The following is a 27,143-nucleotide window of genomic DNA, read 5'->3' on the forward strand; positions in this document are numbered from 1 at the left end:
GTACGTGTGCAGGAATTGTTTCCATAAGCGTGGACAGGCTGGGAGCAGGCTCCGGGAATTTTTGCAGAGTAGAATCCCACCCCCTCCTCCCAATACAGTCAACCCACTTCCGCTCTCACTACTGATTCAAGGTAATGCAGCTCTAATTGTCCACTGAGCGACACTAGGGCCTCCTGCCACTAAGGCTTGGTTTGGTTTTAAGACTTGTCCACATTAGGTGATAGCAGCCCTAGGAGCTCAAGGGGAGGTAGCTTACCATCGCCTCTGGTGTTTTAAGCCCCATGTCATTTAGTCAATTGACTGCAGTAGGGCTCCCCCCTTGCTATCAGCAGTGGAGATAAATAGCGTTGTCCCCAGTGTAGACAAGGTCTTAGATCCTGGAGCTCTAGGGCTGGCTGTCATCAAGAGAGTTATCTGGGGTCAGTAACCCATGCATCAACCTGGGGAGGGTTTTTCAAAATCACGGGACACAGGAGCATAAATCAAATCCACCACCAAGTCTCACCCCAAGATTTTTATAAATTTGTCCATCACCCTGGTGGTCTCCAGTTGCCTAACCTAGCTTCCAGATAGGTGAGCCTTGGGCGAGTATAAATCTAGATAGACAGAGACACACACACACATACACACATACATACACAGAGCTGGAACTTACACAGATCTCATGCGTGGCTTCCTTTCCATCTTTACTGAGCAGAATGCAAAAATTATCCTTCTGATGCAAGTAGAAAATTTAGGAATTAGTCAAAGGCACATATTCTAAAAAAAAAGAATCTCTTTACATATATACATCTCAATTCATTATAAATACACACAGAAAAACAAAGGCAAACGAACAAGCGGATTAAAAAGTGCTAACAAAAAGGTGTAAGGAAGGGAAAAGGATTCATTTAAAAAAATACATACAATCAGTAGGACAACTGCATAATAATTTAGTTAAAAGATACTGTTACATATTATTAACCCTGACAAAAACACAGGATCAGGCAGGGGAAGTATTTTCTTGAAGGTGCCCTGTCTTTTTCAGAGATTGGGAGAGAAAAATTGCATATATCTTAGAATTAAAACAGCAATAAAACAACCACATAAAACTCCAGGTCATATTTTTTGTGGGGGACCCACTGGTGGGGGTGGTTAGAAAGAGAGCACCTGATGATTATTCCTGAGTTTACGCCTGTTTGAAATTGGTTTTCTTGGTGTGTTTTTTAACTTTTGCTGAGAGTTTGACAGTTGCCCAAATGAATGAGACAGAAATTAAATAAGGACTCAGGGGCTCCAAGGAAATAAAAGATTTTCAAAGATTCTCTCTGAGTGTCGTGAATCCAGGGAGCATTATAAATACAGTGGGGGAGTGTATTCGATAGAACCAGGGAGGGGCCTGCCTAGGACTGGAAAAGGGATGTTCTCTGTGATCACAAGAAAGGGGCATCTTTGCTGTCTGCCTACAAGAGGACAGCAGGGCGGAATTGCCCCTTCCTTGGCAATTTGGGTGAATGCACGAGCGGAACGAGATGGGCAGGACTCTTGTGCACACGCAGCACAATGCAGGGCTCTCCAGCAGCTCAGCGCAGAGGTGGGTTAGTGCAATTAGGTGATAAACTAGGAACAAAAGTAAAGAGATTCCTGGGGGTTGGAAATGCACTATCTGGACAGCGCACCAACAAGGATAGGAGCATCCCTGCCCAAACAGTGGATCATGTCATCTGGACTTCACAGTCTGGGCTTCCAGTTTCAGGGGGGATTTTTTCTGATCTTTGGTGTTTAGTCGGAGGCAAGGGGGCATAGAGGATATTTAGAATTCTACTCAGAACTGGCCCCTGCAAAGCCCCCCATCTCTAGGGAAGTGGGGGAATGGCAGGGCCTGCCCAGCACATTATGGGCACTGCTGCAATCTAAATAATAAACCTCCTCCTCCTTCCTGGCCGGGGAGATGCAAAGGGTGTAAAAAGACACAAGACCCCAGAATGAAGGACCGGAGACCACACCTGGACTGGCCTAGAAAGTGGGAACTAGAATGTGCAGGGTGAGGAGGGGGAGTGAAGTGGGAAGAGAAGGAGACCATGGTCCACTGGCTTGGGAGACTAGGTGCTTCCCTGTCCCCCAGGTAGGATGTGCTACCAAGCCTTTGCACCGGGTTACAGAGTTCACAGCACTTTAGAAAGGTAGGGAAATATCACATCCCTGTGTTACAGAAGGGGAAACTGAGTCATATGGGGCCGCAGCTGGTTAAACTCGTCAGTGAGACAGATGAGGTGACAATCTCCAAAATCTCCACATGTGGCTGGGGCTCTCTCCACAGGGGGTGAGAACGCCCCACTCCACCATTAACTCCTCTTACAGCTTTGGGCAGATCCCACTGACTGCCCTGCTCCAGCAGATCTGCCCCCGCCATGCCCCCCAGGGACTTGCTGTGTCTGATAAGAACTAGCCAAGGAAAGGTGTGTGATAGGCAATGGGAGCTTTGCCTGCTAAAGGGGCATCACCAGTCACTAGGGTCACACCTCCTCCCCTCCGTAATGCCTGGCATGCTCCAAGAAATGCCAGGACGACGACTCAGTAAAAGGAGGCTGAGGCAGCGAGAGGAGGGTGACAGCGCAGCCGGCAACAAAAATCTTTGCCCGAGTAAAGACAGAGCTGCCCAAGTCAGAGCTCCCGTGAAGCAGGTGCACGGCCCTAGGAGCAGTGTCGCTGTCGAGGTGCTGTGTGGCTCTCCGTTTGGATTGCATATGTTCTGTGTAAAGCCAGCAGCCCCGCTGCAGCACAAAGCCTAGCAAGCTACTGGTCCAACAGGCCTTAGTGCTTCTGCTCAGGGCTACTGCTGGTGGGCGGAGCAAGGTGTGGCTTGCCCTGGAGAGACTACAGGGGTGTTCTGCTTAGGTTGGCTAAGCAGGAGTTTGCTCTTTGGTATTCAAAGTGGAGCAGGCTGTAACAGCTGAGCACAAACACAGTGCATGGCCCTGGATCGCTTGCCATTTACTCTTCCCTGGCAGTGGGTCTCAATGGGGCAGCCACTGAAATCAACAGTGGCCTGTGCTAGAGGTTTAAGATCCAGACATGGGGCCCCTCCTGCTTTCCCAGACTCAGGCCTGGCCCCGCCAGCCAGCTGCGAACGAGCCCATTGGAACAGTACTAGCCAGCTGGCTCCAGGAGAGAATGCCACAGGGAGCAAACTTGGAAAGCGCGGCCACGCTGCAGCTGTCACCATCACGAGGAGCCCCGGGGCTGAGTGTGCAGCCTGGCCATCAGGCAGAAGAGGATGAGGGGGAGGAAGGCTGGCCAGGGGCTAAGGAGTTCATTGCTGAATACTGATAAAGTGGGCATGTTAGTGCAGAAGAGTTGTTCCCCATCCCATTGGGGAAGTCAGGGCAGCCCAACGCATGTCAGTTTCCCCTCCCGAGAGAAAGGGGTGGCTGGACTAACTGGAGAGCAGAGAGCGAGCACATGACCTGCAGTCAGATGAATGTCTCCTCAGCTGGCCCCACCCAATCCTACGTAGATGGATGCTTTAGCTCCATGGTTCCCAGCCTGCACTGGGACTTCTGTCATTCCCCCCTCAGTCCCTGTCTCTGTATTAGTCCCAGGTGCCTGCCCCCCATTCCTCAAGAATCTGGTGTTTCGAGTGGCATCAAGCTCCAGGGCTGGGATGGAAGAGCCCAAGTGTGAGGCTGGCTCCAGGTGACCCAGCCAAGCTTTGGTAACTCACTCAGCTGCCCACAGCGGCTGGGAACCATGGCTTTCGCCATCACGCACGCTCTGGTAACAGGATCGCTTTGGGGCTTAGAACGTTTCCGTCTGTGGACGCTGCAGTTAGCAGCTGCTGCACACTCCCCTGGAAGGGACGGAATCCCGGCCTTTCAACTCAATAGTCGGTGTGGAGATGGGTGTGGGGAGGGGCTGGGGCAGTCAGTGGCTCTCCTCTCTGTCCTACCTGGGCACTGTTGTTTGAGCAGGTCCGTCCCCCAGCAGAGGACATGGGTCCCGATCAGCTGAGCTCTGTGATAAAAGCACTTTGCCATCCCCCCTTTATACACACGATATGTACAACTCTATACATGTGTGGCTGTATATTATATATAAATAAACTTTGCTGTAAGGAATACGCGATCCCCCCCTGCCCCCCAACTGACACACGCGGGTCATTGCAAAGCAATACAAGAGCCTGGGCTCCCTCCACTCCAGCCCTTCTGCCAAACGATGGCAGGCGAGAGGCTCGGGAGGGGCACGGTGCCTGTGTCTGAGCTCCGCCCTGGCCCTCAGCTGGCCCCTCAGAAGTGTTCAAAGGGACTGGTGAACTGGATGACGCTCTGGCGCTCCTGGGAGAGCGTGTTGTCCTGAGGGGCCACGTACAGCGTCCTCAGCATGTCCTCCAGCACCTCCTTGAAATTGATGCTCTCCTGCTGGGCTAAGTCTTCTGGCGGCAGCTGCTGCTGTGGCAGTGTCTGCAGGTGGTCGGGATGGGGGAGAGGCAAGTGGTTGTGTGGGGGTGGGTTGAGAGGCACGGTCCCCGCCAGGGCTGGGACCGGGCTTTCTAAGACAGGAGGAAGGCTGAAAGGCAAGGGCATCCTGTGCTGCTGGTGTGGCTGGAGAACAGGCTCCGGTGGGAAGTGTAAAGCACCCAGGGGGTCGGGCTGCAAGGCCAGGTTGGAGAGGCTGTCGCTGGGAGGGCTGTAGGTCAAGTCCAGGATCTCGTCCTGGTGCAGGGAGTGTCTGGGCACGGGGAGCCTGGCCACAGGCTGGCAGAGGTCATGGGGCTGCTGCAGGACATGCTGTGGCATGGAGTACAGCAGGCTCCGGTCCTGGGCCAGAAGGGCCCGGTTATGCTTCTGCTTCACATTCTCGTCCATCTGCTTCAGCTCCTCCCGCACCCTATGGACGCAGCTCTCGGGGATCTTTATCCCTGGGAGATGGAACATGCTGTGTCAGCCCCCAAAGCACATGAGCTCCTGGGAGGGGAGAGGTGAGGGGCCCTGGGAGTGGGACCCAGTGTCTGGGCTAATCGCATCCCTCAGCCCCTCCTCTGCAAGGCTGCCAGTTTCACTGCCTACACCACACGCTGCATCCCCACGGCTCTGCAGTCCCACCCCAGGAACGGGCTGCACCTAGGCTTGGCAGCAGTGTAGAGAGCAGGAGGTCCACAGCCGGGTTCCCAGACTGCGTTAGTGTGACGGCATCAGTAGTCCCTGCAGTGAAGGGTGCCAGGGGGCAGGAGTGTAGTGGGGCTGCACTGCCTTCACACCCAGACCGGGCAGCCCAGACCCGAGCAGAGGATGCACCATGCCTGGGTCACGCTCAAATGCTGGGCTAACTCCCGCCCCTACCCGCAAGGGACACCGATCCCCAGCTCCATGTCAAGGCCTGGCCCAGAGCACGCAAAGCGAATGGGCCATCAGTTACATGCTTCTCCTGCTCGCATCCCACAGGATCTCCTTAATCACAGAACTGCCCGGACAGGAGAGAGACATGCAGAGCCCTGCTTGGGAAAGGAAGGGAATTCCTGAACCCTACCATGCCCCCTCCCCCCGGAACACAGCACGCAGCTCCCTTCCCCTTCCCTGCCGCCACAGCGCCGCCCAGCACGCTGACCCCTGCACTCACCGACTTGTTTTTTCTTCTCCTTGGTCTTGAGGCGGACGATCTGCAGATAGCTGGTGTTGGTGATGTCTGACATGATGCTGGCGATCTTGCTCCAGACCCGCAGCAGCGCTCCGCACAGCATGTAGTAACGGCGCAGGCGCATGCCCTGGAAACACTCCTTTCCCTCTTGGATTAGTTTGCAGGTTCTGTTCCTTCAGGTTTGCAGAGGAAGAGAACAAGAGTTACCAGCAGCCCCTGCCCCTGGGAACAGCCCCTCCCTTCCCCCGGCTTGTTGGGGGTTGGGAGTGAGTGGAAGAAGAATGCCCCTCTCCCCCACAGGTGGCTGACCCCAGAGGCAGGGCAGCAGGGGGCTAGCTCCTGCAGGATTAGTGGGGACCACTGGGACAGGTCGGGCAAAGCCGCTCACAGAAGGAGCAGGGTCTCACAGAGCTGCAGTCTGCCCCCAGACAGCCAACACTCAGTGCAGCTCCACAGCCAGGGCAGTGAAGACCCTTTAATGCAGAGCCAGAGACAGCAGCAGCTACCCCTGTTCAGACCGGGCTCTGAGTTTCCCCAGCAGGGAGCCCAGAGTAGGCCAGGCCCTCTGGCACTGGGCATCACTTACCAGACAGCGTGGTTACAGTTCGTGAAGGAGAAGAGGTAGCTGCTCTCCCAATGTTCCTTGGCTTCCTCGGGCAGCACCTGCAAGGGACACAGCCAGAGGCAAACTAGACTTTTCCACTCTCCTCAGGATGGTGGAGGGCTAAGGCCAAGCACTGGGAGTCAGGACACCTGGGTTCTATCCCCAGCTCTGCCAGACGTGAGGGGACTTTGGGCAAGTCACGGCACCCATGTGCCTCAGTCTCCCCAGCTGTAAATTGGGAACAGCGATTCCTGCCAGGAGTGCCGAGAGGCTCCACTGATCAGTGTGCATGGCACACGGAGGTGCTCACATGGCAGCTAGGCAAGGGCAAGCACGGAAGGTCCTGGTGATTTTCCTTTTTTGCCTGTGCTGATGACAGTGTTAGCCTTTGAACACAAGGGAGCAAACAACTGGACACACACTGCCAGGCAGGGAGCAGAGCACTGATCTGTCGAGTCTGATACTCTGCGTCCAGCCCTGGCAAAGGGCAGCCATGCACTCTGAGACCCTCATACCAGCAGTCCTCTCCAGGTGCCTGCCGTATCCCTCCTGAGTGTCAGTGTTGGGTCTCAAGAACACTGACCTGCTGAAAACTCAGATGGACGTGTCACAGCTCAGCCCCACGCTGGCTCAGGGGGGAGATTTGCTGCGCTTGTCTCTGGGAAGGCAGAGCCCATCCCTACATCTGCGCCTACAGAACCATGCACCAAGGGAGCGTTCAGCCCCAAGGACTCTCCCTCTGCCCCGTCTGCGGTTGAGTCACAGTTTCCTTGATCAGCTGCAATTCCCATGCTGCAGAGGGCAGCCGGGGCACAGGTGGTGTTCCTCCCGTTCAGCCTTGCGGGGGATGGAGGGGACGGGCAGCAGTTGGTTCCTGGGGCTCCCACCTACCTGGCGGTACTTCTTGAAGAGGCTGTCGAGGCTTTCGGGCTGGCTCTGCTTGCCGATGTTGGGCTTGTAGAGGATGAAGTTCTTCCCGCGGCCCTGCTCTGCCAGCAGGCAGGTGTATTTACAGCCCCGTGTCTGTGGGCACAAGGTGCACAGTTACACTTGTGTACGCCATGGGTGGATTGGACATGGTGCCGCCCCAGAAGGGCCACGCTTCCAGTGTGTCTCTGCACCCCTGCTTCCGAGAGCGGGGTGGCTGACGGGGATGCTGGCTCTGCAGTGGCCATACACTGGGGGCAGGGGAATTCCAGCCTGCACCCTCCCCCATTCACTCCTCCTGCTGTGAGCTGGGCTTGCTCCATGGCGGGGAATGCGCTGGCTGAGCTGAGATGGCTTGTTTTTGTTACTCCCATTACAATCTCCACCCTCGGCCATTTGAAGTCAACCCCCCTCCCGCACTGGGTGAAATGAAACATAAGCTCCTCAGAAGCTTTTCTGGGCTCCTGGTGACCGATCAGCAAGGGATCAATTGTGGCCGCTGGCCTCTCACCGACTGCCAGCAACCAGACACCCCCGTTGGAGCCCATCTCAGACCTGTGGGGCAGCAGCCCTGGTGGCCCTGGGGAGTTCACCTTGTGGGAGAGGTAGAAGCCGTCGTAGGTGCCTGTTAGTTTGAGCGATTTCTCGTAAGCCTCCTCCCACTTCAGGCCTCTGTCGACGCTGATCTAACAGGACAAATGAGAGCCTCCTGTTTTATGGATGGCAGGTGTCGGAGTGTCCCCTTCACTCACATTCACTCTCTCTCACCCCCCACCTCCACCCTCCTCTGTGCCCTAAAGATGAGCAGCATCAGCTTCCAAGGGGCCAGAGCCAGAGTACGCCTGGTCCATGTGAGCCTGTGGCTCCTGCTGCCTCTCCTCCCACCAGAGCAGCTGTGGTCTGTGGTCGTGCGTGCTGGGTGGGTGCCTAGTCCCAGTTGCTAAATTGCAGCCAGTGCTTCCCTGGGGTGACTCTACCATGGAAGCAATTGCTATCGTTGTCATGGGAATGATGAGACACAGGAAGTGGGGCGAATGCAGGGTCTGTGTAAAGGTGAGTGGGTGGGCACAGCGCTACCGAGATCTCTGCCAAGACATGCCCCATGGGATGGGAGTATCCGGGAAGTGCCGGGCTGAAGACCCAGCAAGAACACCTGCCAGCTCGCTCAGCTCAGGGAACTGGGGCTGGCCAAGGTGCCTCCTGTGCCCAGACAGGGAAGAGAACCCTTTGGCTGCTGACGTACCTGTGTGCTAGGATGGAGGTGAGCTGACTGGCTGGTGCGAACAAAGCCAGCTTTTTGCTGTGACTTTGTCCCCTCCAGGCCACCCTCAGTCTCGCTCTCCACCTGAGCTATCTGAGGCAGGGACTCTCCTTGGCTCCTGTCTACAGCACCTAGCACAGGAGGCCCTGATTCCTGATTGGGGCCTCCCAGCACCACTTCAATACCAGTGTGCGGGGCACAGTCTCCTTCCCATGGCTGCGCAGCCTACACCTGGACAAGGAGGACCAAGATCCAGGCCAGGAACAGCAGCTGAAGCGAGGGCTGCCCAAGAGCGGCTTTGTGCTCCGGGTACCCATGGACGGGGCTGCCCTGGCAGAGACCTTACCTAGCCCCACTTACCTTGTAGAACACCACCTGCCCATCCTGGGGATGTCCCGGGGTCAGGAAAACCTCCTTGCTCTCCTCGTAAATCTCATCCACGCCGGGAGCTAAGTCTGTGGAGGCAGCAGAAAGAAACAGCCCTTAGATCTCTGGTGAGTGGCAGAGCTCCATGTCACAGCCTGGCCACATCCCCAGGCCACCTCCATTTACTGCTGGGGTTCCCAGCCCTGCCCACTGGGCGCCCTGCACTGGTTCAACCAACCCTTATGGTGCAACAACTCCTTCACATTCATTGCAGGGCAGGGGATCAGGCAGGGGCCCTTCAGCTGGGGGGGTGGAGGGTTATTAGGGGAAGATGAGAGTCCCTAATCCCTCAGGCCCCTCAGCTGCACTGCAGCCTGCTCTTCTCTTGGGGTTTGTCCTGCTGTAGAAAACCCACCAAGGTCTGGGCATCAGAGCGGCCTGGGGCTTCAACCTGGGGATGCCGTTCCCCCCAAGCCCATCCTGAGCATCCTTCCTGTGAGAGAGCACACAGCGCAGGCTTATCACTAGCCAGGGCCCCCCACCTTCCTTGTGTGTGTGGGGGGGCACAGAGTTCTTCAGAGCGCTGCATCCTTCCCCTGGATTAGCCAGTGGAGTCACGGCACTAACATCTTCTCCCAGCATCCCACCTCATAGGCTGAGGCATAGGGGCAAGCTCCCAGCACTCGAAAGCCTAGGTGGGGGAGAGAGGCTAGGGTTCGAATCCTGCTCCCCCAGTAAGTGCTCACATAGCATGGAAGGGCACCGACCTTTCTAGGTCTGAGCGCCCAGCCGGGGGCAGGGTCACCGGAGTGTGAAGCCCAGACCAGGCAGCCCGGTCACACCCAGCTTCTGGCACAGAAAGCCACTGGCCATTGAAGTGACTGGGTTTGAAGAGTGCGGCAACAGGGGATGGTCAGCTGGGGACACGACACCAGCGGGCTCCCAGCAGAGAGGAGTTTTCCCCCCTCTCCCTTCTCCCACCTAAGATGCCCATGTCGTATTTGCCCTCCTTCTTGTCCTTCTCAATCAGGTGGTCGAAGGTGTCGGTGAAGTACTGGAAGAGCATGTTCTGCTTGTGCACCTCCAGGCCCAGGATGCGGTTCAGGAACTTGGTTATGGAGCAGTCTGCAACAGTAATGGAGCGCGCAGCTCAGGGAATCTGAGCAGCTCAGTGACAACTCCCCACCACCACCCCAGAGAGCAGGGGAGCATCTCTGCTTTCTCCAGGAGAGCAGGCAGGGCGACGCATTGAAAGCCAACACTGCCTGGGCCCCCAGAGCTTGGCTGGTAGTTGGGCTGGGCCCTGCAGACCAAGGACTGGGAAAGATGCTCGGCTTCTGCTGGCCAAGCACCTGCAGAGCTTCCCTCTGGCTTCCCAAGTGCCGTGTCCCGCGTCGGCTACAGGGCAAGTCTGACGTGGGCCAGGAGGACAGCAGCGAACGTGTGCTATGGTAACTGCGTCTCTTAGCCTGCTCCTCCGCGGGGCAGGGAGGAAAGATTCCAGGCTTACCCTTCTCCACTGACACATAGCCGTATTTCATCTCCTTGCAGCAGATCCCGACGGAGATGAGACCTTGTTTCATTTCTAGAATGACAGAAGGGGAAGCACGTGCCTTGAAGGTTGTGAGCTGTCATGTTGCCTCCACCCCAATACCACGAAGCCCCTTATCTCAGCAGTCCTGCTGCAGGGCTGCTCCCCCTGCTTGCCGAGATGGCCACTCCCCCAACGACAGAGAGGGCTATCTCCTGGCAAAGCCTTACTGAAGTAAGGTGAAGTAGCTTTCGAGTCCCTTGTATTAAAAATGTGACACTGATGTATTACGGTGGGACTGTGTGTAACTTCTCCAGGGGGAGCTGTGACCGAGGTAAACCCTGGGAAGTGTCAGGAGCGTCAAAGGACTATTGGAAACAAATGTGCCAGACCAGAATGAAGTGTGGGGACAACCAAGCAACACGGGTTTCCCACCCCCTGGCTGTGCAAAAGCCTGGCCGTTTTGACGCTACACCCGAGGAGACAGCCATTGTCTGCAGATCACCTGTTACATGAGGACAAGATCAAAGGCTCAAGCCACATAAAGGAACAGATTTATCTGCACAATCTGCATGCTTGTTCCGAGCTAACAGCTGTTATGGACTTGAAAATCCCGTGTGGGGCTGGAAGGACTGACTCCTACCAGTGGGAGCTGGGGTAAGCCCATTAGCAGGCGTGCAAGTTCTTTTACCACGTTAATGATTTTATCTGTTGTGCTTTCACCTTGAGGATAAATGTGCTTGCTCAGAAAGGGCGAGGTGGTATTTGCTAATCATTACGCTGTTTATAGCCTCTCTGGGGAAGGCAAAGCAGGCCTGCCTAGGCAGTCCGACTTGCTGGGGAATTCGCAGTGTAGGCAGGAACCTATGAAGCCTGGACATACCCCAGTCAGGAGGGAGAAAGGCACGAGTCTCTACCCAAGAGAGGTAGCAGCCAGGAGTCTAAAACGGGTGCTTTTACTGGACCATGAAGGGGAAATACAGGTGCAGTTGCCCTGAACTGTGACACTCCAGTAAGAAAAGATCCCACCTCTGCTTTCTTCCACGCCTGGGGAGGGACACTGCCACTTGGCTCACCCCACTGCCTCACTTACCATAGAGTGCTGTCCCTCTCTCCGCCTCGGTCTCTAGCTGTCCACGTCAGCCTCCTGTTGGCCCCTTTGGTGCCTTCTCCCCCCAGGACGAGGGCAATGAATGGCGCCGCGTGCCCACTCCAGCTTTCCTGGCAGTGATTTATCCCTACCACACACTAACTGAGCCAGCAAGAAGCACTTGCAAGTAGAAACCCCGGCTAATGTTCTCACCTTGAAAAAATTCAGCCTCTCGTTCCTGGTAATACTTGGGCAGAGGCACTTTGCTCTTAGTCTGGTTGAGGATGGTGGTGAGGACCCTGTCTAGCGCTCTGGTCCCATACTGTGGAAAGGAGAGAACAGTCACATGGGGGTGGGGAGCAGTTCTGTCCTCTGATCTCACTACACACTTTAGGGGTGGAGAAGGGATCTGGGATGCTGCTTTCCCCAGCAATGGATGGGAAGCACGTAGACATCCTAGCAGATGCTGAAGTAGATGCAGCCACCAGAGGCATGTCCATCAAGAACCTGATGGATAACTAATGTGTTCGGGTACAGACCCAAGTCAGGTAGCTGGTCTCACCCATGAGTCTTCTTCCAGCCCTATGAAAGGCAAGGCCTAAGCACAGGAGGGAGAGGCAGTGTGCCCTAGTGGATGGGGCATTGGACTGGGACTCAGGTGACCTGGGTTTTCTTCCTAGATCTGGTTTGCTGGGTGAACTTCGGCAAGTCACCCCCTCTATGTGTCTCAGTTTCCCCACCTGTAAAATGGGGATAATAGTGACCTCCCTTGGAAAACACTGAGATCTGCTGATGAAAAGTGTTACATAAGAGCTGGGTATTACTATTATTGGGAGCTTGGGAGGTCCTGGCCCTAACCCAAATTCCCTTTGTGCACGTAGGCAAGTCATGCAGCATCTCTGCCTCAGTTGCCCTGTACTTAAGACCAGGGTGCACCTCTCTTCTTCCTGCAGGGTGTTACAAGGCTTGAGGTCTCGAAAGCTCTCTTATTATGCTCTCCGTATGTTTGTATTTTGTGCCAAAACCAAGAGCTTTGTTCCCAGTGCTCACAAGACCAGATCCCTAACCTGCCATGATCCGTGAGCCCCAGCACTGGCTCTTCGCCATGCTCAGAGTCCTACCAAAGGGGTGTACTGGTTATTTTAAGCTTGCTAAACAACCATGCAGAATTGCTAATGGTCACCTTATTCTCAAAGTTGTACTTGCTGAGGTCCCTGGATTCAGTGGCTCTTCTATCTCCGTGAGTTAAGGCACCCTAGAAGAAGAGACAAAGCACAAAGCTGTTCAGAAAGGTTTGGGGAGAGACTCACGGGGAAAAGCAACTGCATCCATAACAAAGCTCAGTTAACCCCTGATTAAAGACGGACTCCTAAGGTGACCCCATGTCAGAGGGCTGAATCTGATCAGCCTCAACTGCACGTGCGGGGATTGTTGGGGATTGTCACCAGCCAGCTCTGGTGTCTGGAAAATGCCACTTTTCTTCCGGCTACCTGAGGCACCATGTGCCACGATGTTCAACCTAAACACAGTGATTAGATTACATGCCACCTATATTTTCATATGTAGGTTTTTCCCTTAATTTGAGCCATTGGAAAGAACCAGGGAGGAACGGTTTAAAAGCAGCACAAGTTTCACCAGAAGTCTGTACAAAGAAACGCCGCGGGCAGACAGCGAGGTGCTAGTATCTTAACACTCAGAGATACTCATGGATTCATTAAAAATGATGGAACACTGAACCGAGGCAACGATACTTTGGGGTCATTAGAGAGCCTATTTCTTTCCTGGAAAAGAATGGGTGTTACCTCCTGCCTGTTGGGAAATTCCAACCTCCCGACTTACATCCCTCCCCGAAATTCCCCTGACATCCCAATTACGTAGCGTATTCTTCACTTCCTGTTCTGCAGGCTGTTAAACAGCTTCCTCGTTTTGCAGCAGAGGTGGCTGCACATCAGCCGAGGGTGACGCAATCTCTCATCCGAGTTCAGTTTGGGACAAGAGGTGCCCCAGAAGCAGAGTCACTCGGCAATGTTCAGAGACAGCATGGGTTTTATTTCTAGCCACCCTCCGGGGCACTTACGAGGCTCTCCAAGCGTTTGGCAACAATGGACGCGAACCTCCTCTCCCCCGCCAGCTCAGAGATAAGGAAGACGTACTCCGGAGCAGAGACCTGGTTCGATCGGTGGGTTCGACCTGGAGAGAGATGTGGATACAAAGGGGGTGAATGATGTGGAATCTGACACAAGCATGGGGAACAGCTGCTGAGAAGGAAGTGGGGAACGCAGACAGACTAAAGCAGCTTCCCTTAGAGCACCTACCAGCTTTGAAACAAATCCAACGCTTCTCTTCTGGGGAGTAGGGACATAGTTTCTCTCATCAGCTTTGTGCTGCCAGACCTTCCCACCTGGCACTGCCAGAGCAGGGCTGCTGCCCTGACCTCTCCAGGATCACAGCCGGTTGGCCAGTCACAAAATCACTCCAGGTTTAAAGTGGAGCTGTACATTCATTTCCTCTGCTGCTCTTGTGATGAGAGGCTGGCTTCACCCCAGGCTCAGAGCATGGTCGGGTGCCAAGCTAGCTTCACACACACAGCTCTGCCAGTGCATCCCAATCCTGGATGCACCATGAGATGACACTCCAGTCCAGCCCCTCATTTCCCCCTAGTTATTCCAGTCTGGAGACTTTCAAAGGTTCTGTGCCATTGACAACTATCCCCTAGGCACCAAGATGGGCTCCAGAACAGCATCTGGGGGGAGCAGCTCAGTGTTCTGCTCCCACAGATAAGCTACCCTCTCCCTTTATCAACTACACCCCACCCCAACCCCAAGGCAGCGATGCACCTTTCCCTGAAGGAAAGTTGATCACTGCTGCCTCGTGCCTGGACTGGCCTCCTGGCAGGCTGCATGAGCCCCATGTTTCTGGGGCTAGCCCTTTGTGCCACTGAACACAACTGGGCTCCCTGTGGCTCCAGAACAAGGCCAGGCGGGTGTTTCGTTTGCAGGGCGGCTAGAAAATCACAGGGCAGAACTATACCCTGTAGCCACTGAGCAGAGGGAGAAAGTGACTGAGAATGTTCAGCGCTCACCGAACTGCTGTATGGCTCGGTCTGCACTCCAGGGCAGTTCCAGTGTCATGTGGACCCGGCGCTTCTGGTTCCTCACCCGCCTGTCTGCTTGGAGAGAGATCCCTGAGCTGGAGGCCTCGGAGATTATTGCTACAAGCTAAGAGAGACACAGCAGGAGTTAGGAGATGCAATGGTATTCCCAGAGATCTGGGAGAACTGCTACATGGAAAGCATTCAGGGACAGGCCCAGAGAAAACCCAGGATACAGTTCGTCCTGATCCACTGAGGGCCCCCTGCCTCCGTGTCACTTCCCAGCAGGTCAAGTATGCCCAATTCATATTTGTTTTATGTGCCTGAGGGATTGGCACAGCTGTCTAGTGCTCTGCCCTACTCATGTGAGAGATCTGTATCCTTGGCCTCCATCCTAGGTCCAGCAGGGTGTTCAGACTCTGGGGCAGGCAATCCCACAGGACACTCTGCAGTGCCCCCTCTGGCCACTGCAAGAGCAGCATTTCTAGGTTCTACTGTCATGCCCAGCTCTCCTCTGGAAAGCGAATGGTCAAGTGCCAGGCTTCCAGGGTGAAGCACAAAGGGACTGACAGAGACAGGCGCACACATCTGGGGCAAGCCAGTGACTGCAAGGTCCATCATGCGTCTGGGGTAGCTGCCCACAAGCACTATGCCAGTCCACATCTTCTCAAGTGTGCAGCTGCAGGGGTCTCTGGTTCAGAGCCTCACTCACCTTTTCCCCACTCATAAAACGCTCCTTCTCCTTCAGGTTGACGTGGTCTATGGAGAGGCCCTGCTCAGCCCGGGACTCATACATGATGGAGCCGTCGGGTCTGCTCACCACCCGGCCTTTCCGGCCAGTCATCTACATGGCCCGCCAGGGAAGAAACAGGTCATTAATGAGACGGACAGACAGAGTTGGGGCGCAAGGTTGAAATGGAACATCTGGGAAGTAAATATAAAGGTAGACACCTGGGCAGGGGTCTATACTGGCCAGACCTGGAGCAATAAACTGCTTCCAGAGGGAATTTTTGCCCTGGAGACTATATTTTACAATTAGGGAAACTGAGGCAGTGAAGTAACTAGTCCAAGGTCACAGTAAGGAAGTGCCAAGAGCACAGTATATAAGTAGTAGCAAGGTCCAGCCTGTCCTGGGTTGGAAAGAAGGGGGTTACAACCCAGCGCCTCAATATGAGGAAGATAATGCAAAAAGCATAAAGGGGGGGGGCATCCCTCAGGGAGCTCCTGCTACCTCGCCATCACACACTGGATAAGTACTGTCAGGAACTAAGGCCATGTCTACACTAGAGACCTTATAGCACCACAGCTGTACCAATGCAGCTGCGTTGCTGTAAGATCACCCGTGAAGCCGCCCTACACCGACAGGAGAGAACTCTCCTGTCGACATAATTTAACCACCTTCAACGAGCAGCCATAGCTATGTCGGCAGGAGAGCTGTGGACACGAGCGCTTCTGTCGGCGAAACTGATGTCGCTCAAGTGGGTATTTTTTTCACACCCGAGTGACGTAAGTTTTGCCAACGTAAATAGTAGCGTAGACATGGCCTTAGTCTACAGGAGCGCCAATGTTAGCCAAAGGCTGCCCACTCAGATGTGAACCACAGAGCCTAGATGTGCCCGTGGGGCTGGGAGCCCAACTCTATCTCTCCAAGGGCTGGCATTACAGCACCCTCTAGTGGTCAGAGCCACAAACAGCAGGTTGAGCTGCTGAGCCCAACGCCAGGCGACCATAATATGACATACCTCTGCCACGTACTCTGGGCCCCCAAAGTGATTTATCAGCTCATCCAAGGTATTGAGAGGTAGCTCTTTGCCCAGTGCTTTTACTTTTGATAGGAGGTCCTGTTTCATTTTCTCCACATGTTCTAGCACTCCCGGGCCATGCACATCCTTCTGGGACCCTGGAAAGTGCAAACTGCCTGCAATGTGGAAAGGCAGGTGCTTAGAATCCAGCCAGGAGATGGCAAGGAACTCAACAGCCACAGAGCTCAGGACCAGCGTGAAGAAGAACCCTAGAGTGACCCAGATTGAAGCTCAAGAGAGGAGGGGTCTGATTCAGAGAGCAAGGACTGCTGCTGGATGTTGTTGTGGAGTGTGCAGGACAGATTTCTCATGTCGGCTGGTATTCCACACTCCACTCCACCCCACCTCCCAAGTCTGACCACAACTAGGTATAAATCAGCTACAAGCCAATCATTCTATTATACAAACGTCAATTTGCTCCTAATGCGGGAATCGGTGGTCCCCCACTTGGTCAGTGCAGGATAGCCAAGCAAGTCTGCGTTAGCCTGGAACAACATGGAGGGTAGGAAGTCTGCAGGTATCATTTCTTCAACCTCCCTAAAGAGATTCAAGGAATGGCTCTGAGCTGGTGGGTGCGACAGCCGACCAATCCCTGCCAAGGAAGCACGGCCACTCCCATACATAACAGGACCCTCACTGTCCCCGGGGAGACACCTGGAGAGGCGCCTCTGTAGCAGAACTTCAACGCTGCTGTCCCACGTAGGGTGCTAAGCAAAGCCAGGGTCAGATCCATTCGGAATGTTATTCTGCACATGTACGGGACCAGGATAAGCCCAGACACTTGTCCCCTGACCTTTCGCAAATGCCTGGCTTGTCCCTGGCCTGGGAAGGGATTAACCCCAGCTTACCTCTGTCTTCGGATGCAAAGCCATTGTAGGTGTGTTCAACAAAGATGACGTCGTCATTGTCGAACAGGGACTCCGGGGAGGAGTTGAAGTCGCTGTCCAGCCCTACCTCCGAATCAGTGCTGCTGTCGTCGCTGATCTTGATCACGCCCGCCATGTCGTACATTCCTTTCAGCACCTTCGCACAGCGGCCTTTCTGCTTCCCTGTGAGGGAGAGCGAGCCACATCAGCACGGGGGGGAGAGTGCCCAAGGGGCAGGTCAGCACAGAACAGCAAGCACTGGCTCAGAGAATGGAGGATAGGTCACAGGGGAGCTGAGGTTGCCCCAAGCGAAAGGCAGATCAGAGAGGCAGACGTTTGGGCATGGGGGGAAAAAGAGAGAGAGGAAGAACAAGCCAGTCTTTTACCAGGGCTGAAGACGGCCACATGGCAATGTGCAAACTGCACCTTGCTCTCACCTGGCCATGCAGCTACTTTCCTCTTCTCCCCTTGGGGGGAAAGAACCCACAGGCTCAGCTATCCCTAAAGGAAAATCTTTAGGCAAAGAGAGGGGCTGGTGCATTAGTGTTTCAGGAAGGAAAACCAGTCGCATCAGGACTGAATTCCCAGCACAGTGAAAATGCCCCAGCCATGCAAGATATTACAGATCTGTTTGTCTCAGCTGGCAGAGAACCCCAGCAATTTGCCAGGGCAATCTCTGTAAATCAGTCTTTACCACTCTCTCCTCTTCCCCCTTTTCCCATATCCCACTTCCCAGGTGTAACCATGGGCATGAGAGCTAGGGTCCAACCTTCTTGCAAAGGAACCCAGCACAGAGGGAACACAGGTTGTACAGGAGACAGTTCTTACCTGCAGCCAGGAATAGGGTAGATAACTGAGTATTTTCCAGGGCACCTGCCACCCTATATGTAAGGGGTAGAGGAGAAAAACCCCTTGCTGCAAGAGGGCCTCAGATATGCAGCTGGGAGTCTAGCAAAATCTGCCTGTCAGTCTAGCAGTCTGCACTGCAGGGGGAAAGGGGCATGGCTACTGGGCAATCCCAGGGGCTAGGAAGTGATTTGGTGGAAGGGAGGTGAGTTGTGGGGGAAAAAGATGACATGGAGAGCTGCAACTAGCGACATGCCTAGGGTGAGAGACTAGCAAGGGATCTAAGGGAGGGCAAACCCAAACCCAGGCAAAGCATGAAGTGGGGAAGGGAACAGGAGATGAAAAGGCTGATAGCTGGGGCGAGGCGGAAAGGCAGGAGGTCAAACATTGGGCGGTGGAAGGTGGTCTTACGTTTTCTTTTAATGCCAGTTCCTTTTTCTCTCTTTCTTTTGGTTGAAGGAAAGTGCTTCTGAATTAGTGATAGAAAGACGCCTCTGAAAGTAAGATGCAAAATTTATTCTAGCTACCAGGAGTAGGAACATCTACTGGTTATAATGTATCAATGGGTATTTAGGAGATCGATATATTTATGGGAAAATGGGCTAAACCAAGCATTCTCTAACTGTTAGTGATTCTGAACAATTATCGATTAGTACAGCTTGGATCTGAGGCATCACATCAACTCGAATGGAGAGGAGGAGGAGGCTGGCTGCAGCATTTCACCAGAGTGTTCTGATGGAAAACTGTGTGAGTGAAGCGAGAGAGCTTGGCTCACTCCAGCAGGACCTCAGCCTTACAGGATGCACACTGAGTGAATGCTGTGTGTTGCTGCACACGGGGAGAAATGCTCTCTGCTTTAGACTGCCTGCTGCTCCTGCTGAATGGAGGCAGCACAGCAGTGCCAGGGTGCTGTTGCAATAGAAACACAAAATGCTACGGGCATCGCACTGCTATGGGACCGCCCAAAACAGCACAAACTTCAGAGAGCAACTGAGAGCAAGGTTTAAGTGTGACGCGCTCTATGTTTGGAAGTTGTTACTGCAAAACCCAGTACGTTCCAACAGCCAACATCTTCTCTGGGTGTGATGTGGCCTAGCAGTTCCAACCCTGTGCCGTGTAACTGACCCGCCTGAAATGGCGGAGACTCTGGGTCCCGGTTGTCTAACGGAATGTGCTTTGATTAACCTAAGGCGGAAGTGCTTGCCCGCAGGGCAAAGGCCAGTGACAAAACATGGAACACACTGTGGGTCTAGGTGGATGGAAAAATCAGAAGAGGTGGAAATCAAATGGATGCTTTGGTGGGCTGTACTGCAAACGAAAGAGTAAATGCTTCAATGCTGGCTGGATTGGGAGGGACTGGGCCATGTGCAATGAAAAGGCAGCGCTGAATGAGCTTGGGCTGAAACAAATGTTGAAAGCAACAGCTGAGAGGTATGGGCATGATTCCCACCTGCTGTGAGACAGGGGTACTTGGGGAATAAGGAGGGGCTCTCAGACCAGACTGGTCCACCAGGAACGGTGCTACAGGGACTGAGAGACACCACCAGACCCTGAAGGAACAGAGGGGGTAGGAACAATTGCTATTATGTGGTACTGGAAAGGCCCTTTGCCCTCAGTGCCAGGCTGGCTCTGGGTACAGAGCTGAGACCCAGAGAAGGCTGAGAGTCACTTTGGTTCCTTCAAGCCAGGATTCAGGTTCTGAGTCTCCTCGCCATGAAATCCGGCTTGCTATTCTTCTGGCCATCCGTGTTCTCTCCTTCTCCACTGGAATCCCCATTAACAAAGTTTTATAGACTCCCCTGCACAAACAGCAAGCAGCCCTTCCCTTCTTGTTTTGTCAGCAACTGTTCCTTTGCAAACACACTCCCCTAAGAACACCCGCCTATTGCTGAAGGGCTTCAGAACCAGGAAGCTGCAATCAGACACTGTGAAGCAGACACATTAGGAGATGGTACTGCCCAGCAAGTAAACGTCTGCCCCACAGGAGGGGGACGGAGCTGGCCAGCACAAGTGGTCACTAACAGCACCACCTTTGAATAAGGAGTCAGAGGGGACCATTATGATCCTCTACTACGACCTCTTCTGGCCTGTGTTATGCAGATATCCAACGCAAGTGAGAAACCAACTTAGCTGCTGGAGCCTGACTTGCTTCAACTCTACAGCAAGTAACAAGCGAGTATTTGCTCTGGGGGAGTGGGGTGGAATAGGCCAAAACTGAGATACCCTGGAGGAGCAGGGATGATTGGCACTTCGATAGCTCACACCAAGTCTAGCTCGCTCCAGTTGTTTTCATCAGCAATAAAAACTGATGCAAACAAAAATAATCTAACACAAGCCCTGCTGATTGCACAGGCCCTAAGGAAACGTAACTCACCTGGGTCTTATATCAGTCAGGCAGTTTGGTTTCCTGCCACCTGATGTGCAGGGACAGTTAGGTTCATGGAATACGGGATCATCTTCAAAAGCACCTAAGTGAGTTAGGTGCCTAAGTCTCATTGAAAGCCAAGGATTTAGGCTCCTACAGTGCCCACAATACTTTAGAAAATGGGACTCAGTGCTTTTGAAGATGTTCCCCATTGTCCACAGCTGACTGTGCACTGGGTACAATCAGCTCTCAAATTAACTAAGGCAGAAATACATAAATCAAACCACCACAAACTAGTGCGTTACTGGGGGAAGGCAATCTAATGCTATGTTCTGCTTTGGACTGATGCTGAAAGACAACGTTCTTGAAACCAGGATTTTTGGTGGGACAAAAAGAGATAGTCCAAAATCCAGGGATGCCATCTCACCTTACAGCATGTTTGTAAGATCTCAAGATCTGTCTCTGAATCAGATTATTGCTCACTTATTTTTCCACTTCTCAGTTTTGAGGGTCTCATTTTTCAGAGTGGGTGAGATGGAAGTTCCCACAGAAATGCGTGTGCACCTGTTGTGCCCATGCAAATCTGTATCTGGGTGCACAAATCAGGCTATTGCACATCTGGCAGTCCTCGTGTGCACACAATTACTAAAGCTGCGTGTGGAAGAGCAGGAAAGACCACTGCACTCAGATTTCAAGGCTCTTAGTACAAAAACTCACTTTTGGAAACACAGTGTCTTAAAACAGTCCAGCATAAGTGTCCTCTGTATGTGAAGCTCATTTAGGATTCAAGGAATTGCATTCACAGGACCATAAAGTACAAGCAGCCCCGGTACAGAGCCCTCCTCACTGTGCCTTTGAGCCTCCCATGATTCCTGCCCTTCAAAGCACAAGGGGGTTAAACTCACTCTGCAGCAGAGACAAAACAGTTTAGGTGCCCGTCATTCTCGTCCAAGACCTCCCTGGTGCGAGCTTCTCCAGTGGACTGGAGCCCGATGACAATACACTGGGGAGAAATCAAAAGAGCAGCACGGTCGTGTGTTAGCGAGATGAGGTCACGCTACATTTTGCTGGGCAGCAACACTCTCAGCAAACCATTAACAGCTCAAGAAGAGATTACATTTCACAGTTTGCCAGCACCTTCTGCATTGAACCCCAACTCTTCCCAGATACACACAGTAATATCTTGGCCCTAAAACTGGGTTCCTGCTGAAGACTTTGCCTGTCATTGCCTGAGGTTATACGTGCATCCACGATGTTAAGAAACATTGTTACGATGCTTTATTATTACAACTAATTGATTTCCCCAGCATCTCTCTCTGAAATTTCCAAAGCCCATTCAAATGAATGCAATGCCAGGTGTATTTAACCATGCAGAGCTGGAGAATCCAGTATATCTTTCAACTCTAACTCTACTCAGAATGCTGTTTCAAGTAGGTTTGCTCATGTTTACCATAAAACAGCACCAAAAAACATCAGCATTCATTCTGAACTGTGGGACATTAAGCACCTGAAATCCTGGTTTCACCTACGGAGGCTAGACGCCTTTAGGTCAAGGATATAAGAAGATATATGCTACCTTTTCACTGCGTACAATCACGGACTAGTGTCCAAGTGCATGAAAATACCCTCATTCCAGTTTTTTACCCCACCCTCCTCTGTTTGTACAGAGGTTGTGTTCTATACAATTCATGTTTGGGCCTCAACATTCAAAGAGGTTTTATTCTGCAGAAAGACAACAGGCATCAAAGATGACTATCACCGGCGATGATTCACCTGAATGCCCACATAAGACCTTGAGGGATGCACAATGGATGTCGTTGGACTAACACTTATTGACCCTTTGCACCTGGCTTCTAATACCGTACCTTGTCCTTTGCCAGCTCCTCCTTGGCAAGCTCAACGAGGCGTCGGACTTTAGCAGCAATGCAGAGATATTTGAAGAAGCGCTGATGAGCGGACCAGAACTGACCCCACAAGGACTTTCGAGACTCCAAGCCAATGATGTCGGCCGCGTGCTGGAACACCGCTATCGCCTCTGCCCACTGAAAGCACAGACAAAAGGGCCAGGTTAATACTCCAGTCCCTAACTCATGTCACCATAACACACAAGGTTATTAAAACTATCAGGGTTTTGAATATCAAATTTATTTTCCCTATTTATGCTTTTTGTTTACTTGTGCTCCATTTAGCTAGGACAATGAAGAGACCGGTCAATTTCCACCTTCTGCCCAACACTGCAATGTCTGGGTTGAAAACGCTGCAAGGGAATATTGTTAAATCCAACCAAAGGGCCAGTGATGATGATGTGAAAAAAGCAGCAGCACCATTGAAATATTTCTTGAAATTTTATAAGCTAACCCCATCCTTTCCTTTTTAAAAAATCAAACCTAAGTTTTGGGTTGCAGCTATTCTGATGTCCCCTTACACCCTCCCATGCGCTGATTCAGGAGGATGATTAAACTCTGTTCCGCATCTCCACAGTGCCTACCACAAAGGGATCCTGATCCATGACTCTCAGGTGCTACCACAAGACAAATAATAATGAATACTAATGAGACTATCAGTATTCAGCACTTAACGTTTGAAAAACCCTAGAAAGTTGTTCAAGAATCATAGAGTAAAAATAAAGAGCCATCTGTTCTCAAGTACGTTTGAACAGATGTTCATGGAATAGGGGATGATGTTGTTTAATTATGTTGTTTAATAGGGGATTTCAGGTGTTTAATGTCCCACAGTTCAGAATGAATGCTGATGTTTCTTGGCGCTGTTTTATGATAAACATGAGCAAACGTACTTGAGAACAGATGACTATTTTTTACTCTATGATTTTTGAACAACTTTCTAATGTGTTTCAAATGTACGTTACACACACATGTATTTCATATATACAGACAACAGCAAAAGCAGACGCCTCCCACCCCATCCTGATCTTGCATACCACCCCACCAGAAAATCAATCCATGCCAACGAGTCTGTCCTCTGCCACAATGTCAACTGAGCTGATCAAATGACTGAATGAGCCCCATGCTCTTGTTAATGATGCAGGAGGCAGTAGTTAAATGGATTCAACTTCTTGAGCACAATATTCCTCTTCACAACCCCCCTCCACATCCCCCAAACCAAAACACAGATTTATACAAAAAGAAAAGGAGTACTTGTGGCACCTTAGAGACTAACCAATTTATTAGAGCATAAGCTTTCGTGAGCTACAGCTCACTTCATCAGATGCATATCGTGGAAACAAATCCAGGTTTTCTCACCCTCCACCCCCCCACACACAATCACCAGCAGGAGAGTGAATTTGTGTGGGGGGGGGTGGAGGGTGAGAAAACCTGGATTTGTGCTGGAAATGGCCCACCTGATGATTACTTTAGATAAGCTATTACCAGCAGGACAGTGGGGTGGGAGGAGGTATTGGTTCATATTCTCTGTGTATATATAAAGTCTGCTGCAGTTTCCACGATATGCATCTGATGAAGTGAGCTGTAGCTCACGAAAGCTTATGCTCTAATAAATTGGTTAGTCTCTAAGGTGCCACAAGTACTCCTTTTCTTTTTGCGAATACAGACTAACACGGCTGTTACTCTGAAACAGATTTATACAGTAGCTCTCTGGGAAGGAATGTGGGATGCTGGGGATCTACAGAGAAACACTAGCTCACCAGCTGCGCTGCTTTGTTGTAGACAAGCTCGTACTGTCGATCCAGTGGGATTTCCTCTATCTTGAAAGTGACTCCAGAGAAACTGAGCTGCCTGGCAATGTACATTCCGCTCACTTTCATGTCCATAGCCACGATTTCCATTGCACCAACACCCCTACGCAGAAGAGGAAGAAAGAGACACAGCCAGTGACGAAATTCCTTTCCTTTGCACAGTTGCAGTGTGGAGTAGGCTTGTCTGGAGATTCAGAACCTCTCGGGAGGTTTCGCTTTGGCATCTTGTTTAAGTTGTCTTCAAATAGTAATAGAATGCACCACACAATCCTGGCATTTACATAGCAGGCCTTATCCCCATTTCACAGGTGGGTGAGTCACTTTACCTTTCTGTTTTCTCACACCCTACTGAGTTTGTGACAGAGCCAGAAACAGTGTCAAGTGGCCTGACTGTAAATCCCCTATGCTAACCATTACACCGCACTGCTTTCCTCACTGCCTGGCCCAATAAAATTAATTTTTCCTTTTATTTTGCAGAGATATTGGCAGTTACTGTGGCATTTAACACCCATCATGAAATAGGTACAAAGCATTCGCTGTAAGATTTGTGGGATGGCTTGGAAAGTATTAGCCATACATTGCATATCACAAGGGAGCTGAACCAGCACAGCCAGCGAGCTACTGGTTCAAAGTCAGTGTTTTTTCCTCAACCCAAATGAAGGTTGTTGCCAAATACAGGATTAGTAGAAAGGGAAACCAGAAAGGTCTCCCATGACCTACCTCTTTTCAATTGCATGGAGGAATTCATCAAACGCTCTGAAGGGGGTTCCCTCCCCCCAGATCCCCAACCGGCTCATGTAAATCATGTTTTTTGGCTCAGAGGCACCTGTATGAATAGAATGTGCTGTTAGCAAAGACACAACAACTATAAACAGTTTTGCCTCAGGTAACCTCTTCAAGTGATGGGCAGCAGGCCTCAAGTGAACCCTCACTCTGGAGAGCTTAGAAATATACGTAAGCATTTTAAAAAGGAGAGTTTTTCCTCACACTTCCACGGTGTCTTTCAGCAGAGGCTTCAGGGAGCTTTAAAAATGCTAATTCTCACAATACACCCACCAGGTCAGAGTCACTATACAGATGAACAAACAGGTAGAGGGAAGTTAAAGTGACTTGCCCAAAGATCACATGGCACGTCAGTGGCAGAGCTGGGAACAGAATCTAGGAGTCCTGCTTTGCATTCCTTTGCGTTAAGATGATACACGGGATTAGAGCATCTGATGCTTCAACACACCCTCTAGGGGTGTCCATTTCTGCTGTTTAAAATTGAATTTTACAACATGTTTTGTTCTTTTTTTTTTATCAGCCCCATAGCAGTTAACCTGGGCTATGGACATCTTCCACACGGGGAGGACTAGAGCACTGGGCCACTTCTGCATGTTTACACCTGGGGTCTTGGGAATCACCTGGTACAGACTCTCACCTGTGGCACTGGCATAGACGACCCTAGCTCGAGGCAGTTTGTTCTGAAGGTCCAACACTGCTTTGCCCATTTTAGTGGAGCTGGCATTTTTGGCTTTGTGGCATTCATCAAACACAATCTATAAGGGAATCTTAGTCAAGGACAAAAGGGTGCGCAGTCTGCTATGGTCATATAAATAAATACTAATGCTAATAATGATTGGGTGAAGAGAGAAACATACGATCCATCTCCTTCCAGTGGAACTGAACCACCACCAAACATCCAGGGCGTGGACCAGCTCCATAGCTGCATGAAGCCTTGTACTCCATTCTCCCCTGGCCCCGGCTTTCCAAAGTCTGTGGTAGATCTCCACCCTCTCTGTTATTTCCTATTGAATGATGCCCCACTACCCAAACACACACCAAGGTGTATGAATGCTGAAAATGCTTGTTACTCACAAATACACGCGACTCTCCCCATGCCCACCCGCTGGCACTGGTGGGATTTTCAAATGGGCCTCAGTAACATAAATTCTAGTGACTTTTAATGGGAACTGTGCTCCTAAATCACTTAGATTCTTCTGAAACGCCCACCCGTTTCACAGCTACACTGTTTTCTGGAGAACGGAGGGCTTTCCCCCCTTACACCACTGGAACATCCACCACAAGCCCCAAGCTGATCTCGGTGATCTTTGTTCGCTGTGAAAGCACAATTACAGGCATGTTGCTATTTCTCTAGGATACAACTCCGTCAAAGTTCTCCCTGCACCAGTCCAAAATCTGCTTTAATCGCGTCCTGTGCTGTCCGCCTGCTTGGCTTTCACCAATCAGAGCAGAGTAAGTGGCAAATAGGACTCCTTCTGAGGTAGCTGTGTCACCATATTTAATCTACGGGGGGGAAGGAAAAAGAAAGAGGACACTTACAATGCTATTTATAGCTCATTTTATTCCATCCCCTGTCCAAACCCAAAACTGATGAAGGCAGATGACTTTTTAATGTGATGATACAGGGTGTACACATCTGCTTTATATAAGCAACTGCTACATCACAGAGCCCATATGGGAAGAGAATGGTCAAGAAAGCTGGCTAATAACGGACTTCTTTAATGCTAGTATTTGGCACAGAGATTCCATGATGGCAAGGACTTTACATTCCTAGATATATCCCTCCAATCATCAGCATGTGCACACATCTGTATGCATTTTAACGAAGAGTGGAAACTTTACTTGGACTTCAATTTCTTGGCTGACCGAAGTCACTTAATTCTTTTTAATCAACAATGTAGAAGGCTTAATGTGTTTTTATTTTAAATATCCTCTCCTCTGGTTTGTTTCCTTTTTTAGAGATGGCTTCCTCTTTTGCAGAGATTGAAGGGGAGATTATTGTTTAGCTTACAGGATCATTCGACTTCATCTGTAACTAAGTTAACTATAAGAAGGAAAAAAATATGCCTCAATGTGAAGAAAGTGCTATTCAGAGCCCTTTTGATTATGAGGACACAGTGGGCTCAATGGACTAATGGCCTGATTTAAGAGGTTCTAACCACATGCACATCCCATTGATTTCAGTGGGAATTCTGGGTGCTCAACACCTCTGAAAATCAGGCCAGAAGCGTTCTGAGAAACTAGCAGGCAGCTTGACAGGTTCAACCGGGCTGTGAATGATCTGGA

At 51.6% G+C, this 27,143-nt stretch overlaps 1 protein-coding gene and 1 long non-coding RNA gene across 16 annotated transcripts in view; one reads left to right on the forward strand and one right to left on the reverse strand.

Moving 5' to 3' along the window:
• Positions 1-499: 499 nt before the first annotated feature.
• Positions 500-27,143, reverse strand: part of SBNO2 (strawberry notch homolog 2) — a 109,201-nt gene continuing 82,557 nt past the window's right edge. For 13 of the 14 annotated variants that reach the window (XM_073324658.1, XM_073324655.1, XM_073324659.1 and 10 more), the window contains 22 exons: positions 26,217-26,360; positions 25,495-25,612; positions 24,795-24,900; positions 24,024-24,177; positions 22,228-22,404; positions 21,268-21,365; positions 18,409-18,491; positions 17,134-17,334; positions 16,226-16,401; positions 15,196-15,327; positions 14,475-14,610; positions 13,470-13,582; positions 12,576-12,647; positions 11,606-11,714; positions 10,282-10,356; positions 9,753-9,896; positions 8,766-8,860; positions 7,738-7,830; positions 7,109-7,240; positions 6,200-6,276; positions 5,596-5,786; positions 500-4,897 (listed from right to left, as the gene is read on the reverse strand). In XM_073324658.1, the coding sequence (XP_073180759.1) occupies positions 4,266-4,897; positions 5,596-5,786; positions 6,200-6,276; positions 7,109-7,240; positions 7,738-7,830; positions 8,766-8,860; positions 9,753-9,896; positions 10,282-10,356; positions 11,606-11,714; positions 12,576-12,647; positions 13,470-13,582; positions 14,475-14,610; positions 15,196-15,327; positions 16,226-16,401; positions 17,134-17,334; positions 18,409-18,491; positions 21,268-21,365; positions 22,228-22,404; positions 24,024-24,177; positions 24,795-24,900; positions 25,495-25,612; positions 26,217-26,360 (3,258 nt within the window). In that variant the 3' untranslated portion in view covers positions 500-4,265. The remainder of the gene's footprint in view (positions 4,898-5,595; positions 5,787-6,199; positions 6,277-7,108; positions 7,241-7,737; positions 7,831-8,765; positions 8,861-9,752; positions 9,897-10,281; positions 10,357-11,605; positions 11,715-12,575; positions 12,648-13,469; positions 13,583-14,474; positions 14,611-15,195; positions 15,328-16,225; positions 16,402-17,133; positions 17,335-18,408; positions 18,492-21,267; positions 21,366-22,227; positions 22,405-24,023; positions 24,178-24,794; positions 24,901-25,494; positions 25,613-26,216; positions 26,361-27,143) is intronic. The other variant, XM_073324662.1, reaches the window with a different exon arrangement.
• Positions 10,515-20,735, forward strand: LOC140903389 (uncharacterized). Of its 2 annotated transcripts, XR_012156239.1 has the most exons (3): positions 10,515-10,959; positions 15,232-15,426; positions 16,352-20,735. It is a non-coding gene; the product is annotated as an uncharacterized lncRNA (long non-coding RNA). The 2 variants fall into 2 exon arrangements; XR_012156238.1 differs by lacking the exon at positions 10,515-10,959 and having other exon boundaries at positions 14,790-15,426.

This window comes from Lepidochelys kempii, chromosome 25 (assembly GCF_965140265.1).
Source record: "Lepidochelys kempii isolate rLepKem1 chromosome 25, rLepKem1.hap2, whole genome shotgun sequence".
NCBI classification, from domain to species: Eukaryota; Metazoa; Chordata; order Testudines; family Cheloniidae; genus Lepidochelys; species Lepidochelys kempii.